Source organism: Dipodomys spectabilis, unplaced genomic scaffold, assembly GCF_019054845.1.
Source record: "Dipodomys spectabilis isolate Male_0828 unplaced genomic scaffold, ASM1905484v1 ptg000004l, whole genome shotgun sequence".
Classification (NCBI taxonomy): Eukaryota; Metazoa; Chordata; class Mammalia; order Rodentia; family Heteromyidae; genus Dipodomys; species Dipodomys spectabilis.
In genome coordinates, this window is record NW_024870681.1 from 3604046 (window position 1) to 3628489 (window position 24444).

General features: G+C 50.1%; 1 protein-coding gene across 1 annotated transcript in view; it reads left to right on the forward strand.

Moving 5' to 3' along the window:
- Rab11fip4 (RAB11 family interacting protein 4) overlaps positions 1 to 24444 on the forward strand; it is a 95605-nt gene that overhangs the window by 21992 nt on the left and 49169 nt on the right. The window contains exon 3 of the mRNA XM_042691524.1: positions 1528 to 1616. Coding sequence (XP_042547458.1) covers positions 1528 to 1616 — 89 coding nt within the window. The remainder of the gene's footprint in view (positions 1 to 1527; positions 1617 to 24444) is intronic.

A 24444-nucleotide genomic window follows, 5' to 3' on the forward strand; every position in this document is an offset into this window, starting at 1 on the left:
GGCTTATGTGGTGCTGAGGAATCAAACCCAGGGCCTCATGCATGCGAGGCAAACACCCTACCACTGAGCCACTTTCCCAGCCCCAGCTTTCTATTTTTTTAAACTATATATATATATTTTTTTTGTCTTTTCTTTTTTGGTACTGGGGATCAAACCCAGGATGTTGCACTTGCTAGGCAAGTGCTTTGCCGCTGAGCTACATCCCCAGCCCTCTTGCTCAGCTTTCTAACTCACAGTTGGCATTCCTCCACTTGAGTCATACCTCCAGCCCAGCCTTTTGCAGGTTAATTGAAGACAGAATCTCATGGCTTTTTTTTTTTTTGGCCTGTGATGGCTCTGAACCTGCAGATCCCCTGAGTAGCTAGGATGACAGGCCTGGGCCATCAACACCTAGCTGATTTGTAGCTTTAAATCCAGGTCTGGGCATACCTGACAGAGCTAAGCCCCCTGTCTCCTCCTCCTGCTAGGGCTCCTGATCTATTTCCCTCCCTACTCTTTTTGGCCCCTTCTAATTCCTTCCTTTCATTCCCCTTGTTTTAAGGGAGCAGTAGAAAAATCCCTCTTTTCCCTCTCTTTTCCTGAATTGAGGGGTCAGTTGAGAGAAGCCCCAGGAATGAGAACACAGCCACCCTAACTTATTAAGCTGTGTGTCTGGTGAGTTGCTTAGGTCCAGCCAGGTGGGCTTGCTAAGGCCTCCCCCTGGCTGCCAAAGGGAGCGGTTACTCCTGAGGGAGCAACAGGATGACCTGTGTGCTGTGGCTTGTGAAAGGGAGGGAAAGTCCTCCTTTTCTGTCTGGTGGTCAGCCCAGGGTAGGTCATGCTCACTCGGTTCCTCCAAGTTGTGGCGGGGTGGGGGGGGTTGGAATTCTGTTGAAAAGGAAATGAGCTGAGAAGTTGGAGGACGTCACTGAAGGCCCCCAATAAAGGTTTTCTGATAGACTTGTTTGAGTCTTTGGGTCACCACAGACTGTACCTGTTTTGTCACATACAACTTTAGGCCTTTGTTCAAAGCCCGGCAGAGAAGCCACCTGTTTAACCAGGTCAGGCGAAGTTGGAGACGTCCTGAGGCCACCTGAGGGTGGCCCTGTTTTAGACTCAAGTTTGAAGGATTTGGTGGAAGGTGCTCAGCCTGTGGAATGTGTATGGAGTTCCTATGGGCAATCAGGGAGCTGCTGTCTTCCTCCGGGCAGCCCTCCTTGCTTACCATCTTATGTGCATTTCCTACTGAGTTAGTCCTGGTGGAAGAATGTCCAGGTCACGGGCTCTCTCAGCTCCGTCTTCTGCACCCCAAACCAGCTGCACCTCCCCTTCCCTGCCTCCCTGCCTACCCCTGCACTCTGGCTGCTCCCCCCCTGCCTTTGCATGCTCATTTGGTGTCTAAGAGACATGGATGGAACATGGATGCCTGCCTCCCTCCAGCCCTTCCCTCCAAGGCTCATAGGTCAGAAGCAGAACAGGTCTGCAGGCCAGGGCTCTGACCCTCAATCCTGTCTGTCTGTCCTGATATGTCTGTCTGCCTGTTCACAGGGTGCGAAGAACTGCTGAAGGATGTCTTGTCTGTGGAGAGCGCAGGGACCCTGCCATGCGCTCCTGAGATCCCAGACTGCATGGAGCAGGTAAGAGATCACACGGCATCTCTGTGCTGGACTGGTGCTTCTTGTTCTTCTGGCCTTGGTGGGAGAACTCAGACCCTCCTTTTGGCATCAAAGCCAAGAAAACGGTCTTGGAACATGTGCAGTGAAGCCTGGCAGGAAGACTGCCCAGCCTGTGAGATCAGGCACACCGCCCAGTGCCCTCTGCCTGTCTGTCCTGGGAGGGGGAGCGGCAGGTTGGAGGGTAGTGGGGACCCATGTTTTCCCTACGCTCCTGGGATGAGAGACCCCGGTGTGCCTCTAATTCTCCAATTCTCTGGCTCTAAGCAGTGTTCAGCAATTCATCCCAGGCTGATACTTCCCTGGTCAAAGATCAAGTCCATGGCTCCCCCTTATTATACACAAGCTGCAGTTTGCCCTGGTTGACTACAAATTCAAGGTTTCCCTTCCACCCACCATTTGATATTCACTGGACGAACCTGGGACGACACTATGCTAGTGGGCAGCCCCTTGTGGTACTGGCTACGGCTCAGGACCTGGCAGGTGAGGGAGGCACTAGACGCCGCCCCGTGATGCACTGCCCACGGGTCTGGGCTGCTCAGCACACCAGTGAGTTTACCTGCCCCAAGCTCTCTGCATCTGCTTATTCAAGAGTTTTTGTTACCCAAGCTCCAGCCTCCTCCGCCCCCTGGAGGTGGACAGCAGGTGAGCTGGAACATTCCTATCTTCTCAGTCCAAGTGTGGGCTTGCAGGCCACTAGCCCCATTCTGCAGCTATCTGATGCCCCACCTTGAAACACAGCATTAGTAACAAGGCCGGTGTGGACTAAAGGGGTTGTTAGGCATAAAAGCCATTCATATCAGGAAGTCCCAATGGTTTTAGGAAATATTACACTGTAGTCCTCATGACTTCCTTCTGCTGTTACCATTACCAAATGGGTGTTGGGTTGGATTTAAAACTCTGAGCTATTTTTCCTCACACTTGTAACTTCATCCTATAGAGAAACAGTTAAGAGTCAAGCACTGGTGGCTTCCGCCTGTAATCCTAGCTACTCAGGAGGCTGAGATTTGAGGATCCCAGTTTAAAGTCAGCCCAGGAAGGAAAAGTCTGTGAGACTCTTATCTCTAATAAACCACTCAGAAAACTGAAAGTGGTGCTTTGGCTCAAGTGGTAGAACTGGAAGAGCTGAGGGACAGCACCCAGGCCCCCAGTTCAAGCCCCACGACTGACAAAAAGAAAAAAGAAAAAAAAAGGAACAGTTAAGATGCCCTGTGGCCCAGATCCCTTTGGGCTAGAAGAAGACACTTTTGGCTTCTCATCTAAGTCTCAAAAACCTCTTCTGTAGCTCTGCTTAATTCCTTCTCACAAAAGGAGTACTGTGTATGTTTGTACATGTGCATGTGTGCATGTGTGTGTGTGTGTGTGTGTAGCTGAAGCACAGAACCCCAGAGATCACTTCAGTCATCAGTCAGCTCCCAGGATCCCACTGTGTGGTGGGGGAGAGCTAGAAGAGGGACCATCTAGAAAGAAGGTTTTAGCACTGAGGGTGGCCAAGGAAATGGCCTTGGAGAAGGTCAAGACAAAATAACAGCCAATTTAGCTACTGATTCAATTGGCTTTGATCTGCTATGGAGCTCTCCCACCGAGTAGTGCCCCACACTGGGTTTTGTGCAGTTTTAACGGGGAAACATGGCAGTAGGAGGAAAGAGGCAAATTGGCTGGCATCAGGTTGCTTTGGGTTGCTTTTGTGAAAGGTTAAATAAAGCAGAGGGACTTCCTTATGCTGTCTAAAACTGGCCTGCTTGGGGGTTTGTCTATCATAAGGAATTTGCCTATGATTGGAATTTGCCTATTCTTAGTCTCTCTCTGTCTCTCTGTCTCTGTCTCTCCCTTCCTTAGTCTCTCTCTGTCTCTCTGTCTCTGTCTCTCCCTTCCTCCCTCCCCAGGTTTCTGGAGAGGCCAGATAAGCAGCTTAGTTTCAGCCTGGTGGCTTGAAACTTCAGCATGAGCAATACCATTTTAGTTTGATTTACAGGGCCTAGAGTTTCAGTCTGAACCAATGTCCTACTATAAATGTTATTAAACAAGTCAAAGGTAGCAGAGTAGCAGGTATTAAGTTCAGGGTGCTATGCTCAGAATTGGGGACCCTTGGCGATAGCTCAAGATAGCTAGGCCCCAGACATCCTCACAGAGAGCAGAGAGAGATTTTAGGCCTGGCCTGATGCGTCTAGCACATGTGGGGACATCAGTGTTCAGGACCAGGGCTAGGACAGAAGACCTCCATAGTGGGTAGGCAAATGCTGAGTAGGCCTTCTGTGGATACAGGAACAAGTCCCTGAGTGAGGAAGTCAGTGGTGAGCATCCATACTCCACTTTGGCCATTGATCAGCTGTGCAAACCTGGCAAATTCTTTTCAACCCCTTCAAGGCTCAGGTTCCTCTGCCACAAAACAGGGCTTCCTGTACCAGTCTAGGGTCACAAAGGCCTGAGGTCAGTAATTTGCAATCATCCCTTCTTTCCTGAAGTTGAATCCCGCAGCTGTTATCAGTTTGTCCTTTTCCTTTTATCTTTGGATGCTGGCCTTCCCAACCTGGGTCAAAATTGCTCTGGGGTGGAGGAGCTGGAGGGCAGAGTGGAGCCCCAGGGTTACCAGTGATGATGCCCTAGGGCAGGACATGCCCACGATCTCACTGCCTCTGTGGATCCTGTGCTTTATCACTCACCCTTCCAGAAGAGTTGCTACAATGCCCAGATAAGATATGAAAAATATGCTGGGCGTTCGTGGCTCATAGCTGTAATCCTAGTGCTCAGGAGGCTGAGATCTGAGGATCACGGTTCAAAGCCAGCCCAGGCAAGACAGTCCATGAGACACTTATCTCCATGAGAGTCTTATCTCCACTTAGAAAACCGGAAGTGGTGCTGTGGCTCAAGTGGTAGAGCGCTGGCTTTGAGCTGAAGAGCTGAGGGACTTGAAAAAAAGATGAAAAATAGGGGAGAGGAGCCATATTCTCGAGAGGGAATTCTCTGTGAGCAATATTGCTTTCCCTCCCAAATCAGAGGTTATGAGGAAACGGTCAGTCCATGTCAGCAACTTGGCGTTTCCACTCCTTCCCCGACACGACTGTGTGATTATGAGGGTATCTGTGGCTTTGGTGTCTGTGTTGTTGTTTTTCTTTTTGTCAGTTGTAGGCCTTGAACTTAGGGCCTGGGCACTGTCCCTGCGCTTTATTTGCTCAAGGCTAACACTCTACTACATCGAGCCATAGCTCCACATCCAATTTTCTGGTGGTTAGTTGGACATAAGAATCTGGCTGGCTTTGAACCATTATCCTCAGATAGCCTCCTGAGTGGCTAGGATTACAGGCATGAACCACCAGTGCCCAGCTTTGGGGTTGGGTTTTTAGCATCTCCTGGGAAACACCCTTTTCTGTTCTCCATACAAGTCTTGCCCTAATGGTGGCTCAACTGGCCAGAGCTCAGCCCAGCCCCAGTGATGTGTAGCAGCTTTGTGCATTCCTCGGGGCGGGTCAGCTTGGCTGACCTAAGCTTTGTTCCTTCCTTGGGCTTCCAAGTGCCACCGGGGTGGAGAGGGGACAGTTGGCAGGCTAGCCTGCCACCAGAGGGCCCAGCCAGGGGCAGATCTCAAGCCTGTGGCTGGGCCCTCAGCGACCTGCTGTGTCCCAGACATCCCCTAGAGGTCAGCCTGAGACAGAGCCTGAGAAAGCAGTCAGCTCCCTAGACGCCACTGTCCCCAAGGAAAGCAGAATACAGGAACATAGCCTTTCTGTCAGCATGGTGGATGGGGAGGTGGGGGACTCTGACGTTGCCCTCTGAGGAGATCCCGGTAGACAAAGTGAACTGTGTTTGTGTTGCTGGTGAGAAGACATCTGCCATCCACCCTAGAACATCCCACCCATCCTGCCCTCTCCCCTGCCCAGTGAGCCCCCTGACCCTGACCACTGTGCAGGGTCTATCATGGGTAACACCAGCGTCTGCCAGGGGCTGGGGGTGAGCAGTCCCATGGCAAATCAGGCTGTGGAGTGTTTTCCAATCCAGAGTATCTGGCCAGAGGGGATACTGAGGGTGTGTGGAAGGACCCCTGTGACCAGGGCTGGTGTCCCCAGACTGACAGCTCAGGAACTCCTCCTACGCCTGGACCCCCTCTGAGGACTGTATGCTATGCAGCTCCCTAGACCACAAGAAGGCGCTCTTGTGAGGGGAGGGTATAAGGAGCTGTGGCTCCATGGGTGTCAGAGGCCAGGAGACACTTGCCAAGGATGATGGTCAGCCCTGGTAGGCTAAAACCTGATTTACAATTCTGGGAGATCCTGGCCACTTTGTCATTCACCTACGTAAACCATCCTGCCATTGGCTCTGTTTACACATGGGTGTAGCCACCTTTTTTTTTTTTTTGGTCAGTCGTGAGGCTTGAACTCTAGGCCTGGGCGCTGTCCCTCAGCTCTTCAGCTCAAGGCTAGCACTCTACCACTTGAGCTACAGCACCACTTCTGGTTTTCTGATGGTTTAGTGGAGATAAGAGTTTCACGGAGTTTCCTGTCTGGGCTGGCTTTGAACCATGATCCTCAGATCATGGCGAGAGCCACTGCACCCAGCTGGGTATAGCCACCTTTAATACCACCTCTCTCCTTATCCATGGTACCCCCACATGCTGCCAGTCCCCTCCCATTGCTTCCACTGAAGCCTACCCAGACTCATATTGTAAGCTCAGAACTGAGTACAGTGGAGGTTGGGGTTCAGGACTGAAATCTGTGGATGTTTAAGCCCCTTGTATAAAACAGCACAGTATCCATTATACCTGCCATCTTCCTGGATCCATTAAGCCACCTCCAGGTTCCTTATGAAACCTGATGTATGTAAATATATGCACATAGTTATTGTCCTGCATTGCTTAGGGAATAATGATATGCAAAGAGTTCGTGCATGTTTGGTGCAGTAGTGGTATGTTTGGTTGATTGGCTGGTTGGTTTGGTGCTGGTAATCACCCTGAACCCAGGGCCTTGTATCTTCTCAGCCCAGGCTCTACCACTAAGTTCTACCTCCAGCCTTTTTAAAAAAAAAAAAAGTTGTGCCATCTGGGAAGGTGGCTCAGTGGTAGAGTGCTAGCCTTGAGCTGAAGAGCTGAGGGACAGCGCCCAGGCCCAGAGTTCAGGCCCATGACTGACCAAAAAAAAAAAAATAGTGCCAGTCCTGGAGCTTGAACTCAGGGCCTAGGTACTGACTGTCTTTGAGCTTTTGTTCTCAAGACTTGTGCTCTACCACTTAAGCAATAGCTCCACTTCTGGCTTTTTTGGTAGTTCATTGGAGATAAGAGTCTCGTGGACTTTCCTGACTGGGCTGGCTTTGAACCATGATCCTTAGGTCTCAGCCTCCTGAATGGTTAACATTACAGGCGTGAGTCACCCACCAGTGCCTGGCTTCTATTTTATTTTTATTTTGGGTATTTGAGGTTGGTATTTGAAGCTTTTAATCCATGGAGCTAGAGTAAGGGAGAGATCCATCATTACTTTTCTGCTCTGTCTCCTGGCCACACTGGAGCCAGTAGCTCTTTGTGCTGGCCAAACAAATGGGGGTGTCTTTGGACCCAGACTTCAGCCTGAGCTCCAGATAACTTCAGCTCTTATTTAGAAAGTGCTGCCAGGTTTTACAGCTCTATCCTGATCTTCTTTCTAGACAGGCCTGAGGGAGTTTACAGCCAAAGTGCTAATCCCACCATTGCCTCATTTCATTCTTCCTGAAGCCAACATTTCTCAGACACATATGACAATGGCACTTTAAGTTCTAAAATTATGTTTTCTGGCAAACAGTGGTGTGATTCTGCTGTGCTGTGGAGATGGGGCTGTGGCATGCTGCTTGAAGGTGATGGAAAATGTTTCATACCTCCAGAAACTTGATTAATTCTATCTACTTTTGCTAGTACAAGGCCTGATGATCATTCAGTTTACTTGCTTATGGCTAGTGCTCTACCACTTGAGCCACACCTCCAATCCAGCATTTTGCTGGTTAATAATTAGAGATTAAAGTCTTAAGAACTTTTCTGCCCAGATTATTGGCATGAACCACTGGGGCCTGGCTGGGTTTTTACTTCTATATGGCCTGATGGAATATTAGAGAATGGCCACTTATACACATCCTTTCAAAGCTGAGGAGAGGAAAGCATTGTGGTTTTATTAACCCTTTCACATCTGACTTTGCATCCTTTCGCCTTGAGTATACACGGGTCCTCTCCCATTCTCTTAGGGACCAGCCTCAGCCTGCTGGCTCCTTCGTCAGCAAACTAAGCAGATCCCTGACACTGGCACCAGTGGGGAAACACACCAACACAGATGTCACCCTGGACAGATGTTAGTTCTCACAAAGAGCACAGTCTATGTCAGTGCTTCTGTACTCTGGCCGTATACTACAACAAGGGGCTGTAAGACAATTCTCAAGCCTCCTCTCCTAGAGATTCCAATTTAACTCATCTGGGGAGAAGTCCAGTTATCTACGTGCGTGCATGCGTGCGTGCGTGCGTGAGTGCATGCGTGCATGCGTGCGTGTGTGTGTGTGTGTGTGTGTGTGTGTGTGTGTGTGTGTGTCTGAAGGTACAGGGGCTTGTACTTAGGGCCTTGAGCTCTTTTGTGGCTTTTATGCTCAAGGCTAGCACTCTACTATTTGAGCTCCAGCTCCACTTCCAGCTGTTTAATTAGAGATAAGAACCCCACACATCTTTATGCCTGGGATGGCTTTGGACTTTGATCCTCAAATCTCAACCCCCTGAGTAGCTAGGATTATAGGTGTGAGCCACCAGTGCCCAGCTCCAATGATCTGTTTTTAAAAGTTCTCCAGATAATCCTCATGCAAATGCAATCTTGAAAAGGAAATGTCTAAACCAAGATTTCTCAAGCTTTGTGATTTACCTAGAAGTTTGTAATTGTCTCCCTGCCCAGCCTACCTGAACCTCCAGGGCTAAGAACCAGGCCAGAACATTTTTGTTTTCTCAGTCGGGGGGCTTGCACTCAGGACCTGGGCGCTGTCCCTGAGCTTTTTCACTCAAGGCTAGCACTCTACCACATTGAGCCACAGTGAGATAGGAGTCTCACAGACTTTCCTGCCCGGGCTGGCTTTGAACTGCAAGCCTGAGAACTCAGCCTCCTGAGCAGCTAGCATTACAGGCTGAGCCACCAGCGCCCAGCATGGCATGAACATGTTAAAGCCCAGAGGAGATTCCAGGAAGCCATGACCATACAGGTATGCACTCCTGGAATGTGGCACCACTTTGCCTGAGGATAGAAGTAGAGGCTGGGTTGGGAAGAAGAGTCTCATATCTTGAAAATGGCCAATGCCTGGCCCAGTCTGAGTGCTCAACAAATATTCCTGCTCTTTTCAAGTGGCCTAGAAGATATCTTTAGGGAAAAGTTTGGGATTTGCAGGGTCCTGGCCCAAGGCATCCACGATCCCCATAAAACCCAGCAGGAAGCATTCTTGGCCTCCAATGAGCCGTGGCTTTGCTTTTACAGAGAGAGGCCCTGCAGGGCCCCCAGGACATAGCCAGGCACTTCACGGTCAGGGCCTAATGGCAGGCCTGCTGAAGAGGCCCTGTGCCACCCAGTGTGGGCAGCTCTGAAGGCTCAGACTCCTGCTGAGAGAAAGAAATGAATGGAACATGTGGACTTTTCTCTGGCTTCTTATTTTGAACAGTTTCAACGTTTAGAAAAGTGATGAGCAAAACAATGAATACCCTTCTTTTAGATTCATTTGTGAATGTATTTTGCTATATTTGCATGTCCTGCAGTGTGTGTGTGTGTGTGTGTGTGTGTGTGTGTGTGTATACTGTGTACGCATTGTTTGTGGAGGAGGGGCCTTTTGTTTTTGCTGGACCATTCAAAAGTTAATTGTTGACATGATATTTGACCTGTGTGTGTGTGTGTGTGTGTGTGTGTGTGTGTGCGCGCGGGTGTGTGCTCGCATGTGCACACGCACACACACGTGCATAGGGCTTAAACTCAGTGCCAGGGTTCTCTTCCTAAGTTTGTTTCAGCAAAGCTGCTACTCCTCCAGTCCTGCTTTTGCTGGTTATTTTGGAGATAGAGTCACATGAACTTTCCTGCCTAAGCTGGCCTCAACCAAGATCATTCCTCTGTCAGTTTCCCAAGTAGCTAAGATTACTGGTGTGAGCCACCAGCAACATCAATGTTTTTGAAGACAGACCACTGGCTCTGGGAATGTCTCTTAATTTTGATTTGTCTTTCTTGATTTTCTCATTCTGTAGGGTATTACCATTTAAATTCATTAGTAGCAGGAAGTGTAGGCCCTAGGTTTATCTCCAGCAACAAAAACAGAATAAATTGAGGTGGGGAGGAGAGACCCAGGAAGGGTGCTCTACTTCTTTTCTTGTTTCTTTTTTTTTTGGTTAGTCATGGGACTTGAACTCGGGGCTTGAGCATTGTCCTGAGCATTTTTGTTCAAGGCTAGCAATCTACCACTTTGAGCCATTGCACCACTTCCGGTTTTCTGGTGGTTATTTGAAGATAAGAGTCTCATGGACTTTCCTGCCTAGGCTGGCTTTGAACCATGATCCTCATATCTCAGCTACCTGAATAGCTAGGATTATAGGCATTACTAGTGCCTGGCTTTCCTTCGTTTTCTTGGGGGGGGGGTTGTTTGATTTTTTTTTTTTTGCCAGTCCTGGGGCTTGAACTCAGGGCCTGGTCACTGTCCCTGAGCTTCTTTTGCTCAAGGCTAGTACTCTACCATTTGAGCCACAGCTCTACTTCCTGCTTTTTCTGTTTTATGTGGAACTGAGGAATCAGACTCAGGTGTCATGCATGCACTCTACCCCTAAGCGACATTCCCATCCCTTTCATTTTGTTTTGTTTTGCTTTGTTGTTTACTTCTAGAGTTCTAGGCCAGAGGCCCGTCACTAGAAGGGCTCCTAACAAATTTTCTCTGGTGGACTACCCTAGAGTTCACACAGAAACACATTGGTAGAAAAGCCAGGAAAGAACTGGATCAGTATAACCATACTGGAAAGACAAGAGATCAAACATCTCAGGCCATCTTCAGGACATTGGTATGAGATCTAGGTTTAAATAAGGAAGAATTGGAGCAGAAGAGTGACATCATTAAGTAGTTGCTGATCATGATCAAAATATGGCAGGGCTGATCAGTTCTCTCAATCCTAGTGCTGCAGAATGGCTCCAGAGAAGTCCTCAGCCCTTTCCTCATGGTGGGGGATCAGAGAGACATGAGGAGACAACTGGCTCCCATGTGATCGATCAATCCTCCTGTTGTGTTGGAAGAGGGTGAGTCTCAGAGTGTGGAGTGATTTGTCTGCAAAGCTCTTGCTTCTGGAATCTAGCAACTACAGATTTATAGGAATGACTGGAGACTTCGAGGCACTTCTCCAGGGGTCTGGAAACAGCAAAATATCCTAGCATATTTTAGTGCCTTCAACCTGGAAGGGGAAGAGGTGGGTTGGGGAATCTTCAGGGTTGAAACAGACACTCCTTAAAAGATTCACATGCACATGTGCAGAACTGAGCAGGAACCTGACTCAAAGTTGTAGGACAATGCAGACAGATGCGAAGTGAAGGCTAGGATGCCCAACTTTATTCTGCTTTTAGCTACCATCCGATGACAGCTTTTGTTTTTGGAGTTTTTGTTTTATGAGCTGGTACTGGAGCCTTGTGCCCTTGCTTGGCTTTTCTGCTCAAGGCTAGCACTCTATCACTTGAGCCATTACCTCCACTTCTGGCTTTTATTCTGGTTAATTAGAAATAAGAGCCTCACCTAGTTTTCTCCCAAGGCTAGCTTCAAATCTTGATCCTCAAATCTCAGCCTCAAAGCATCTAGGATTACAGGTATGAGCCATCAGCACCTGGTGGAGTGCTTGTTTCTTTTTATTTTTATTTATTTATTTTGTCGGTCATGGGGCTTGAACTCTGGGCTTGGGCGCTGTCCCTGAGCTCTTCAGCTCAAGGCGAGCGCTCTACCACTTGAGCCACAGAGCCACCTCTGATGTTCTAGTGGTTTAACTCACGGACTTTCCTGCCTGGGCTGGCTTTGAACCACAATCCTCAGATCTCAGCCTCCTGAGTAGCTAGGATTACAGGCGTGAGCCACCAGCACCTGGCTCTTGTTGCAATCTTATGTGAATAAAATGCCAACCTCTCACTCCTGGCTGCTGCCTCCCAGGTTTCACATCTACTTGCACCTTTGACCTTGTCCTCTCTACTGCCCCATGATTCTCCCTGTCCCAGCTACCCTGATTTTTTTCCTGTTTATCACTCTCCTCACGCTAGTTTTGAACTGAGGCCTTTGCCTTGCTGTTCCCCCTCCAAATGATTTGTGTCCCTCCAACTTCTGGCTGTCAGATGTAAGTACCTCCTCAGTGAAGCCTTCCATGACCACCCAGCCAAAACTAAAGACTCACTCCTGCTTATAGGCTGGCACTTTTATAGTGGGTCTCAGGAAGGCTGGAGTTATCAGAGGGGGGAGGAGGGGCAGGAGATCTGTGGGAAAGTAACTAATAACTAATAGTGGGACCTAGATAATGTGCAAAATGGGTCGCAGCTGGAGGAACAGAGGAAACCAGGCATCTGTTCAAAGCCCTAATCTATAAAAGAGGCTGTTAGTTCTGGTCTGGCGCCAGCCACATGGATTTTAGCTGGTCAGGGAGAGAGGGCAGGGAGGGAGTGGTTGTAAATCAAGGCACTGGTCTGGAGTCCCAAGATAAAGACACCTGGCTATTTGGACCTAACAGTGTCGATTTGAAGCACGTTTGATGGACAAGTGGAGCATGAGAAGGGGCCCTGTGCCAGCGATGGGCGGGCTCCCACCCAAGGACCCACGAGCCACTGGTGGACTTCCTCCAAGTCTGTCAAAATGAATCCTTCCAGAAGAGGACTTAGAGGGGCTCTCGGACTTCCATGTGAATCCTTTGGGGGTCCAACATCTAGGTGAGCCTGAGCGCCTGCATTTCTCTGCGGTTCAGCAATGCTATGCCTCTGGTCCAGGACCTCATTGCTACACTCTGGTGACTTGTAGGCCCTCCCCTGTCTTTGCCCTCAAATGCCAGGGGAAGATGGGGAGACAGCAGAAGTCCCTTTGTTCCCTCCTCTTTCCCTCTGCCTCCACCTGCCCTGGCTGAGTGCTGTTTCCAGCAGTGGCTGCCACTTGGGCCCGTGAAGAGGTTCCTGTTTCCACATGTCTGCTAAGATGACAGACAAGACAGATGCTCCTCCAGGCATGGTGCTCAGTCACTTGCTTTCTGTGGCTGCTCTGCCTTCTCCCAGGGCCTCCTGCTAGCTTGTGTGGCCTCCTGAGGAGAGTGGGGGTAATGCACCTCCCAGAAGCTAGGCCTGGTCTCTGTGCTGGTGAAAGATAGAACTAGCCCACCTGCTGGGAACTGGGAGTGGAGGTGGGGGTTGCAATCCAAACCCAGAGGCAAACTTTGGTTTTCCTGAACACGTAAGCTCTGGAGGCAAATGGTTAATTCATTTGTTTTTATTTGTTCATTTGAAATAAAATCTTGATGCATTGTCCAGCCTGGCCTCAACTCTTAGGTTTAAGAGATACTTCTAAGGCAGGTGCTGGTGGCTCTTTTCTGTAATCCTAGCTACTCAGGAGGCTGAGATCCAGTGAATTGTGGATTGAGTCACTTCCTTTCTTTGCTTCCTAACTGGGCATTGTAACTGGTGTTTTTCTCACAAACTTGTAGTAAAAATGAGAAACAGGAACACAGCACAGTGCCTAGAAAATGCTGGAATGTCTCAATCCCTAATACACAGATTATAACACTGATCTTGATTGAATAAAAATCTTTTGCCCCAGTGCTAGTCAGGCCCACGCCCACAGTCCCAGGCAGCCTCAGGAACTGGCCCACCCTTTTGTCAGACCTTCTCCTAAGGTAAGGACTGTTTTCACCCTGATGTTGCTACATTCCTACTCCTGACCAGAGTAGGACACAGCTTGCTGGATATGGTAGCTGAAGTTTGTAATCCTGGTGGCTTAGGAAGTCCAGATTGGGAAGATTGCAGCTTGAGGGGTGGTGGTGAGGGGTGGGGGGCGGGGAGCATCAAAGTGGAAGTCTATCTCAATCAATGACTCAATGACTAGGAACAGTGGCATGAGCCTGTCATCCTTCCTGGGACATGAAGCAAGACTCTCTTTCCAAAATAACCAACAAAGAAGGGGGCTGGGGTGGCTCAAGTGGTAGAGCACTTGCTTAAGTTTATACCCCAGTAACGGGGGGGGGGGGGGGGGGGGGGAGGGGGAGGGGGAGGGAAAGATATTCCTAGGGCAGTAAATTTTTGAAAGAAAACTAGGAAAGTAGGTTAGTTCAGGGTTGTTTACATTTGTTCTGCAGACTTCTCTATCCCTTCTCTTCTTCCTCGTGCAGGGTTGGGAGAGGGCACCCCTATAAATGCGAATTTGCGTTAGTCCAGCTTTCAGGCTCATGGAGAAGGCAGTCAGCTGCTCTAATGTTTGCAGTTTCTCTGTTGCCTTCAGCTCAAAGTAATTCTTAGCTCCAAGTGGCCTATGAGGATAGCACTCCTGATCCTCTGCAGGCCTCTGCCTCCATCTCCCCTAAATCCTTGCTTCACATACACAGTCATCCTTTTATCCTGGGCTTTTAGACCCCAGGCCCAAGGTCCAGGAGTCTTAAGTTAGTCCAGCCACTCATCCCCTGTATGCCAAATAAAGAGATATGCCAAAGGTCAGAGAAAGGAGATTTATGACATGGCCGCCCAGGGAAGACAGCACTTCAGTACATCTTTGGGTGTTTGCTAAGGTCCAGACACTGGCTTCAAGTTAAACAGGAAGAATTAGGACAGGGACTAAGAAAGGTATGCATAGTTGAAACGGTCCCAAGTCCCAGGTGTGGGGCCTGGTTGACCATTAGCTCAGTCTTGGTCCTTGGAGGAGTTCCAGAGAAGTTACTTTATTACTGGCAGAGAACAGGAATGAGGTCTCCTGAATTTGGGCTGTTTGCTTTAAGATAAGAAGACATCACATGTTCGAAGGGCAGTTTGCCTTCCCCACAAGGTTGCTTATCTGTGAATCTGGTCTTTCTTTGAGCCCATGGTGATTACAGAGTTGACTGCAGTAGAGAACAGCTCAGATCAAAGGACATGGACTCAAAATTGGGAGACTTTTAGTAAATTCACAGGACCAACAAAAATCCCCCCCCCCCCCATCATGAGGCTTGAACTCAGGGCCTGGGCTCCATCCCTCAGCTCTTTGCTCAAAGCTAGTGCTCTACCACCTTGAGCCAGAGCGCCACTTCTGGTTTCCTGGTGTTAATTACAGATAAGAGTCTCACAGACTTTTCTGCCTGAGCTGGCTTTGAACCCTGATCCTCAGAGCTCAGCCTCCTGAGTAGCTAGGATTACAGGCGTGAGCCACCAACACCTGGCTGCAAGATCATCTTGTCTCTTCCATTTCTACCTGAACCTGTGGGTAGGAAGCCGAGATCCTCTCTGCTGTGCCCATGGGACTTTATGACCATGATAGATTTCAGGACAGTTGTCTTGACCAACCCAGCATAGCCCTTCCTTCTTGTGCAGTGGCTGGTGGTCTTCTGGACCAGACACTTTCTCCTGAGAGACATTTTAATATTTGTGGACTGGCCCCTGAGGTGGGTGACAGGTAGTGGCCGCTCCATAGCTGCTGCAGGAAACATCAGCTTTGCAGGTTCAGGGCAGATGGCCACAATTGTCTGCCCATCTCCGCCAGAGAGCTCAGTCCCAAATTCCTGAATTTACAGGTGAGCTGGGAGAAAGTCAGCATCCTATGCACGCTAAACCTCCCTCCCTTATTTTCCATTCTCCATCCCCACATTGAGTTCCAGTGAGAGCTCAGTTAAATCTAACCTGCTTGTAAAACACTGCCCTCATTTCACCTCCGCCTTTGGCTCAGAGCAAAGCAACCTGCCATGGAGAATTTCCCAACTTGCTGCAAGTTGGATAACATGGTCTAACACATTCTTAGGATTTTTGCCTGAGAAAAGAGTTCTTCCTAGTTCTGCTCTGGTAGCTCACACCTGTAATCCTAGCTACTCAGGAGGCTGAGATCTGAAGATCCAGGTTCAAAGCCAGCCTGAGCAGGAGAGTCCTTGCGATGCTAATTAACCATGGAAAAGTGAGAAGTGAAGCTTTAACTTGGTAGAGTGCCAGCCTTGAGTGAAAAGACTAAGGGACAGTGCCCAGATCCTGAGTTCAAGCCCTCATAGGGGCACAAAGAAAAAGTAAAAGGAGACGCAAGAGGAGGAAGGAGGAGGAAGAGGAAGAAGAGAATCTTCAGTCCTAGGTGTGGCCTCTGAGTGAGCCGTTTATTGAAAACACAGATGACAGGGGTCTCCTCTGGTGCTGCTGGGGGTGGGAAATACGAATTCTGCTCTGCAAGGAGTGTGGCGTAGAAGAGCTGGCTTCCTGCTGCCAGGACTTCTGGGAGCCTTTCAGATGTTCTAGGCCTCTTCAGGGCTTCTCAGTCACAAGAGGCAGTCTGCCAACCTGATTGGCTCTTGGGGCCCCTTTATTCACCAGCATCTTTGTCACAGAAATGAAAACTGACTGGCCCTGGGTGTGGTGTGAAATATGGGTTTGGGGCGTAGCTGCCACTTCCTCTCCAGGACCTGGCGATAACCGTGGGGTTTGCCTGGCAGCTGTCACCTAGATATTAAAGGGCTTGTGGCGCCACATCCGGACATGTGAGAGCATCCCTCTGTATACTGGCTACACACCTCCCAGGGGGCGCTGGGAGTGTGCCGTACACAAGTTGTGCAACTGAACATGGCGGGCCTGGTCCCAGCCTTCACCCGTCCTGGCTGCTAGCTGTTGCATCAGCCTCTCTGCTGACTTCTTCCCTCTAATCTGTCCCCTTGAGCCCCGCCTCCATCTCTCCTCTGTGTCATCTCTCAGTCCTACCCTCCTCAAGTCTCTCTCCACCTCAACTAATGACACAAGTATCGTACAAGTACCCTTAACGGTGCAGCGGTCCTGGGGCTGTGTAGCATTGGGAAAATCACTTACCCTCTCTGGAGCCATTATCTTCCTTTGTAAAATGAGGATAACTTGCCCATCAAATTATAGGGTATTTTTGTTGTTGTTGTTTAATCACTAGATTCTGAGCTTCAGGAGGCCAGGGGCTCTCTCTAGCTCATGTCTGTGCCTCCAGGGTCTGTATGAAGTCCTGGTGAACGTATCACATGAGCACTTGGAGCCTGGCTGCAGGCCTGTGTCTCCTCTCATGCCTGACACTCAGCATTTCTTTTTTTTTTTTTTTTGCTTATGTGGTGCTGAGGAATCGAACTCAGGGCCTCATGCATGCAAGGCAAGTGCTCTACCACTGAGTCACCTTCCAGCCCCCACTCAGCATTTCTTAAACGGAGCTCAACCTACTCCAGGCTTTCCCTGGTTCTGTTCCTCCTCCCAGGATTCCCTCCTGCTCCGCCTCGGTCCCTGGGTTCACTTGCCACACTCAGAAGTCCTTACAGCCCTTCCCCACACCCTGAACAGCCCTGCCCTCCTGTGGGGCCAGGTCCCAGAAGGGGGCTCCGTGTTCTTGGCACAAGAGCATGTGGCACTTTGCTGTGTCCTCTTGGGATTCCTAAAGCTCATGCGGTACCTGGAGCAGGGCTTGGCTCGGGAGGGAGGGACAGGGGGACACTGGGAATTAGTGAGAGGCCCTGTCACCAATTTTCTGAACTCTCCCCACCCTCACTGAAGCCCTGCATGAAGGGAAGAACACAGGTGCCAACAGTACCTGGGCCAGGAGAGACCCATCTCTAAGGCCTACCTGTGGGGTGGAACTGCGCCACAGGAGTTTAGCCATTAGCCACATTTTCACTGGGCCCTTAAACATGAACTTCTGTGGCCTGGCCCCACCCCACATCTTTGGGGTCTAGTGGAACAGTAGGCACACTGAAGTCCCATGTTTGAGGTTTTGGCTTTCTAATCTCTCTGCTAGTTTTTTGTTTGTTTGTTTTCTGGTCTGGGGCTTGAACTATGGGGCTGGGCGATGTCCCTGAGCTCTTCAACCCAAGGCTAGTACTCTACTACTTTGAGCCACAGTGCCACTTCTGGTTTTCTGGTGGTTAACTGGAGATAAGAGTCTCACAGATTTTCCTGCCTGGGCTGGCCTCAAGCCATGATCCTGAATATCTAGGATTACAGGCATGAGTCTGCTCTTGTTTTTTAGGACAGAACTGGAGCTTGAACTTAGGGCCTTGTGCTCACTAGTCATTGGCTGTACCTTTTGAGTCATCTACCCAATCCTTTTTTTTTTTTTGTTTTCCTGATAGAATCTGTTCTAACAATCCTCCTTCTGTCTTCTGTGTAGCTGGGATTACAGACCCAAGCCACCACACTTCAGCTCCTCCCCCTCCTCCTCCCCTCCTCCTCCTCCTCTCCCCCTCCTCCTTCCCCTCCCTCCTCCTCCTCCTTCTCTTCTTCCTCCTCCTCCTCCTCCTCCTCCTCCTCCTTCTTCTTCTTCTTCGGCAGGCCTGAGTGGGCGGCCGGCCACCCTCTGTGGGTGGGAGGTATGGACAGGCTTCCCATACCTAGCACAGCCTCTGACTCAGAAAGACCTGGGTCTGAATCACATCTCAGCCTTTCCCAGTGAAACTGTGAGCAAGCCAGTCAGTCACCTCTCCCAGCCTCAGTTTCTCTGTCTGTGAAGTGGACCTTATCTGGGTGCCTCCTTCCCCCCACCCTTGGTCTCCTAGTGAGGATTCCAGGAGACAGAGTGGAAGACTTAATGCCATTGGCTAGGGTATGCTGGAGCCCAGGCCAAGATGGTTCTAGAGACATGGGTGGCTGTCACTATGACTACTTTGCTCCTACTTCCTTACAAGGAAGAACTCATTTCTTGAGCCTCTTAATTTTCTCTCTCCTCCCATGACTAGCAGTAGCAGGTAGCTTTCTCCTGAGGACTATTTAAAAAAAAAAAAAAAAAAACCAGAGACAAAGCAGTATGAAAAGAGCAATACACGGATGTGGCGCTGTAGCTCAAGTGGTAGAGTGCTGGCCTTGAACTGAAGAGCTGAGGGACAGCGCCCAAGCCCAGAGGTCAAGCCCCATGACCGACCAAAAAAAGAAAAGAGCAATACTGTGTATAAACCCTGACTGGGTGGAATGCTGAACCCACCCCCTAGCCCTCGGGTCCCCAGGCCCCTCACTGCACTAACAATTTCCTGCCCTCTCAATGGCTTTCCACCAGCATCACTATCCACAGCCCCACCTGTCTGATAAATACCTGTAGAGGTACAGGGGTGACAGAAAGGCCCCTCCCAGCCTAGGCCAGGCCTCTGACTGAGACACCACCACCCACATCTCCACAACCCCATGGACCCTTTGGCTGATCTGTAGAGTGCATGACTGAGAATCACCCTACACCACCAGGCTTTCTGATCGCTTGGTTGCACCTGGCATTCTGGGAGCTGTTTATAGCCTGACAGAAGTAAATGAGTTCCTTAGAGCTGTGACTCACCAGGTCTCTCCAGACTGTCATAAAGGGCCACCAGAGACTACAGATTTGGCCAAGGAGCCCTTCTGCTCCTCTGGGGCGTACTTGGGGGACCTGCTTGGTCCCTGTCAGTCCACCCGTGACCCTGGTACCCATGTACGTGTCTCCTATGTATACTGGAGGCTGGTTAGAGGTTACTACTGAGTGCAAAGCTGCATTCCAACAGCCCAGGTCATCCCGGGCTGTCCATGCCAGTGCTCACGGAAGTCAGCCAGGCACTGCTGTAGGTCATGAGGCTGCCCTTGGTCATATTTTGGAGTCACCTGGGGAGTTCTTTAAAGTCCTGATTTAATTGGTCGGCAGTTTGGTTTGGTCACTGGAAGTTTGAGAAACTGGCTAGCTGCATGAATGCATGAACACAGACAAGGCCCAGGGGATCTGTTTGGATTTGTAGGGAAGTATCTGAAATCCTGGAAGAGATGGGCAATGATGGTTCACGCCTGTAATTCTAGCTACTCAGGAGGCTGAGATCTGAGGATGATGAAGGTTCAAAGCCAACCTGGGCAGGAAAGTTTGTAAGACTCGTATCTCTAGTTGAATAGCAAAAAGTGGAAGTGGAGCTATGGCTCAAGTGATAGAGTGCCAGCCTTGAGTGCAAAAGCCACGTAAGAGTATGAGGCCCTGGGCTGGGAAGGTGGCTCAGTGGTAGAGTGCTTGCCTTGCATGCACGAGGCCCTGGGTTCGATTCCTCAGCACCACATAAGCAGAAAAAGCCAGAAGTGGCGCTGTGGCTCAAGTGGTAGAGTGCTAGCCTTGAGCTGAAAAGGTGAGGGACAGTGCCCAGGCCCTGAATTCAGGCCCCACGACCAGAAAAAAAAAAAAAGAGTATAAGGCACTGAGTTCAAATCCCAGTACTAGCACAATCAGTCAATCAATAAAATGAAGTTTTGGAACAGATCCAATGAGGTAGCCAGAGAACAGGAGACTGTTCCAAGGCTCCATGGCTGGCAGGTTGCAAAGCCTGACTTGGGACTGAGTGTCTATCACCATCATCAAGCTGGGATTGCAGAGTAGGTCTCTCTGCTTCATCTCCAGGAGCATCTTCTCCCTCAGCCTCAACTTTTGGTCCCCAAAAAGTTTGGCTGGAGCCTGATCGTGAGGCTGCCTGTGCACTTACTTTGCTGACTCCAGTAGACATTCCTTGAAGCCAGTAGAGCTTAAGCAATTAAAGCAGGGAAGCAGCAACTGGCTAGAACCACCAGACACAGTCCTGTTACGTAACGAGCGCTCGCTGCAAGAAAGCAGCTCCCCTTAGTGGAGAGCCAGGGTTCTAAGCAGGCAGGATGATGAGTCCCAATCCTGCCATTTGTCAGTCTGTGGCCTCCTCCTGCCCAGTTAACCTCTCTGAGTCTCAGGGTCCCTGTCTGAAAACTGGCATGATAGATCCCCTGCTACACTGGTGGGGAGGAAATGAAAGAGCCCTGGCATGTGGTGGACTGTCAGTCAGTCATCTGGGGGGTCCTTGAGGAGTTTTACTTTGGGCACAAATGCAGGATGCCTAAGGTTCTCAACTGGCCGGCATCATAGCTCCAGTGAGCATGTATCTCTCGAACCTCCCTCCACCCTGCACAGCCAGCCATCATGGACCTTTCTCCTCTGTTGCTTCTCCTCACTAGACCTGAAAGCCCCACAGTGATTGTTCCTGTGCTTGAATCACTGCTGAGGACTATTCCCTGGGTCTCCAAGCTCTGAGTCTTTCCTCTCCAACCCTGCAGGGAAACTCCCAGCCCTGATCAACCCTCTTGCTTTTATGGCATTACTCACCTGGTGCACAGTCCACTTGAAAATGACCAGTCTCAGGCGAAGGACTCTTGGGGGGCCAGCTGCCACTCTGCCTGTGGATGACAGCTTGGCTTTGAGAGACCTTCTCTCTCTACTGCTCCATCCCCTCCTGCCTTGCCCCACCCTCTGGGTAGAAATAAATTCCTCAATCCCAATATCCAGGTAGGCACAGTTTCCAGAAAATCGGTGACCCTGTAAGTCCCACATGGGGACATGCATTCCTTTTCTAGAAGGCTCTCTCTGCATTTTGATCTAAGGGAAGGTTTCTACACATCCCTCTCCCAGTACCAGGACCATGTCTTCATCTGGGGAAGAAATGGCAGCTCAGGCCGGGGATGACCTCACTCCTCTTTGCTTCTAACTCTCCAGTGTTCAAGTGTTCCAGAAAGTTGCTTCCTCCCAGGCCTCTCCTCCCTCTCTCCAGCCTGGCCTTTCTCTCTCATTACATTCTCTCCCCTGTCCTTTCTGATCCACCTTCAGAGTGGACTTTGTGGCCAGTCTCCTCTCAGGTTGGACAGGAACTGGTAAGGCCACTGAAGGACCCAGTGCTACACCCCGTTCCCACCCCTCGCCCCAGCTCAGTGGCAGGGTAAGGGCAGCTCCATTACACTCTTTTTCTCTCCTTTCATCCCTGCTGTGCTGGAATCAGCCCAGTGGCCAGTGCTGACATTCTAATGAAGGAAACTGAATGCCTGGGCAGCTTAAACCAGCCGCTTGCTTGTAGAACGGCTGGGGGAAGAGGGGAGGGCTGCCCTGGAGGGGAGCATGCCAGCCCTTGTTTGTCCCAGCCTGGTATTAGACACAGACTGGGCCACGCAGCCCCAAGGGAGGGGCCCAGGAAGGGGAAGGGACAGAGAGCAGGTTTATCCAGGGTGAGCTGGATAAACCTACAGAGTGTGTGCCATGCTTTCAGGAGTGGGAAAGGCAGACTAGATCTGAGTCAGGAGGGGCAGGGTGGGGGAGGAGGTAGTCAGATTTCACAGGATTTTGATGCCAAGTAGCTAGTGCTCTGGACTCTGGGCTCTGAACTTGAGACCCTTCTGAGCAGATATTGTCTCTTCTCCATCTGCTCAGAATCCTGTACAGCCACAAAGCTGCCTCTGGGCAGCTACATGCTTCCCAGGCTGGGGGAAGCCTGGGCAGAATGGAAAGGAGTTTGGAGACAGGCGGGCCTGCATTCAAATCCTGGCTGAGCCTAGCCAGGGACAGGCTACTTAATCTTTCTCAGCCTTGGCTTTCTATCTGAGAAATGGTAACAGTGGTACACACTTAGGTGTATGCAGGTTGGGTGGAGCCTGAAGCCCTCACTGTGTTTGGAAGCCTATTTTTGTGTGTGTGTGCGTGTGCATGTGCGTGCGTGCATGCGTGCGTGTGTGTGTGTGTGTGTGTGTGTGTGTGTGTGTGTGTGTGTGTGTGTGTGTACTGGTCCTGGGGCTTGAACTCAGGGCCTGGGCACTGTCCCTGAGCTTTTGTGCTCAAGGCTAGTGCTCTACCACTTGAACCACAGCTCTGCTTCTGGTTTGTTTTGTTTGTTTTTGTTTTTTGTTTTTGTAGTTAATTGGAGACAAGTCTCATGGGCTTTCCTGCTCAGACTGGCTTTGAACTGTAATCCTCAGACCTCAGCCTTCTAAGTCACTAGGATTACAGATATGAGCCACTGGTCCTGGGCTGGAGTCCTATTTTTAAGGTAAAGAACCTCACCATGAGCTGGGTGCCGGTGGCTCATGCCTGAAATCCTGGCTATTCAAGAGACTGACATTGGAGGACTGTGGTTCAAAGCCAGCTTCCATAGACAAGTTCAAGAGACTATTATTCTAATTATGGACCAAAAAAAAAGAGCTGGAAGTAGAGCTGTGGCACAAGTGGTAGAGCACTAGCCTAGAGGGAAGAAGCTAAGGGACAGTGCTCAGGTTCTGAGTTCAAGCCCCAGCACCAAAAAAACCCAAAACCAACAACAACCCTCAACATGGCTTATATCTGCAAAATAGACAGAACATATAACCATGTGAATGCACGGGCAGGGCTTCCCCAAGCACACAGTGGCCTTGCTGCCTAAGCTTTGGTGGTTTCACAGTAGATATGGGCCTATGCCCCTGGGTGGGACCATGAGGGGTGGAACATGCTGACTTTCATGATGCTCCTGGTGTGGTGCCTGGCACAGAGAAAGGCCCTTGCGAGTGCTGGCCATCACTGGGCTGTGCAGACATGTGCAAAGCCGCCCGTGTAGCATCAAATGCAGCATCGTGCCCTTGAACCTTTCCCCCTTACCTTCCCCAGTGCTCAGTGTTCACCATGGGCCTGGTGCTGTGAGCTGAGGACCCATGGGGCCCTTCCTGAGGCTTTCAGTTGGAAGCGAGAGGGTGACAGGAAGGAGTGCTCTAAGAAGCTAGATGATACCTGGCAGAAAGAAGAATTGGGAAATCATTTTAATGTGGGTTATAAGGAAGACCTCTGAGACATTAAAAAAAAAAAAGTATGCAAAGCCATTGCTGGTGGCCCACATGTGTAACCCCATATACTCAGGAAGTTGAGATCAGGACTGTAGAGGTTCAAAGCCAGCCCAGGCAGAAAAGTCTAGGAGACTCCATCTCCAAAATAGCCAGCAAAAATCAGGGCTGGAGATGTGGCCCAAGTGGTAGAAAATCAGCCTATCAAGCATGAGCCTCTAAGTTCAAATCCCAGTAAAACATATGAAAGAATTCTTATTCTAATTTCTGCTTTGCTTTTGGTTTCTATATGCCCAGCCCACAAAGAAGCAGGGCATAGTGATATTAACAGCAACTAAAACATTTCCAGAGCCAGCAGAAAAATTATGCAAACACCATCTCCTTAGAGATCTTGTCAATGCTGAGCTGAGGCCTGGGAGCTGATGTGGGTGTTAAATGGTAGAGCTGGGACTTGTGTCTTCACATGATCCTACCCTGAAGCTCTTTCTGTCACCCTGTGGTTGACCCAGGCCTCTGTGCTCAGGGGACCTTCTGACTTTCCCAGAGGTCACATGGTCTAACCTACTGTGGGAGAGGAGGAAGCTGAAGTTCGAGTGTTTCTACTTCTGGGACCCATTCCACTCTTCGGCATCCCGTTATCAAAGTGGCTGTGACCTATGGGGAATATCTGAGTGCAAAAACTGTCAGAAAGCCTCAGTGATCTTCAGCCCCTTGCCTTAGCCCGCTCCTGGGTGTACAGATTATCAGCCTTCTCCTGGCTTGCAGGCCCTTCCTGGTTTTAAGGCCTGGAGTGCTCTTGTGAGAGACACGAGATGTGTTCAGACCATAGAGACAAAGGTCAAAGTTCAGAAACAAGCGAGGAAGCAGGGAAAGCCCAAGTACTGGGCTCAGTAAACCCAGTAACCGGGGAACAATCTTCTCCCTGGCCCTCAGGACAGGCCTGATAGAGGGGGAACAGGTGATATGGAGCTCTCAGGATCCAACAAAGTGAAGCAATGACCTTCAAACGGACTGGAGGATTGGTAGCACAGGGACAAATGCTTCTCCCCTCCCCCCTCCTCCTCCTCCTCCTCCTCCTCCTCCCCTCCTCCTCCTCC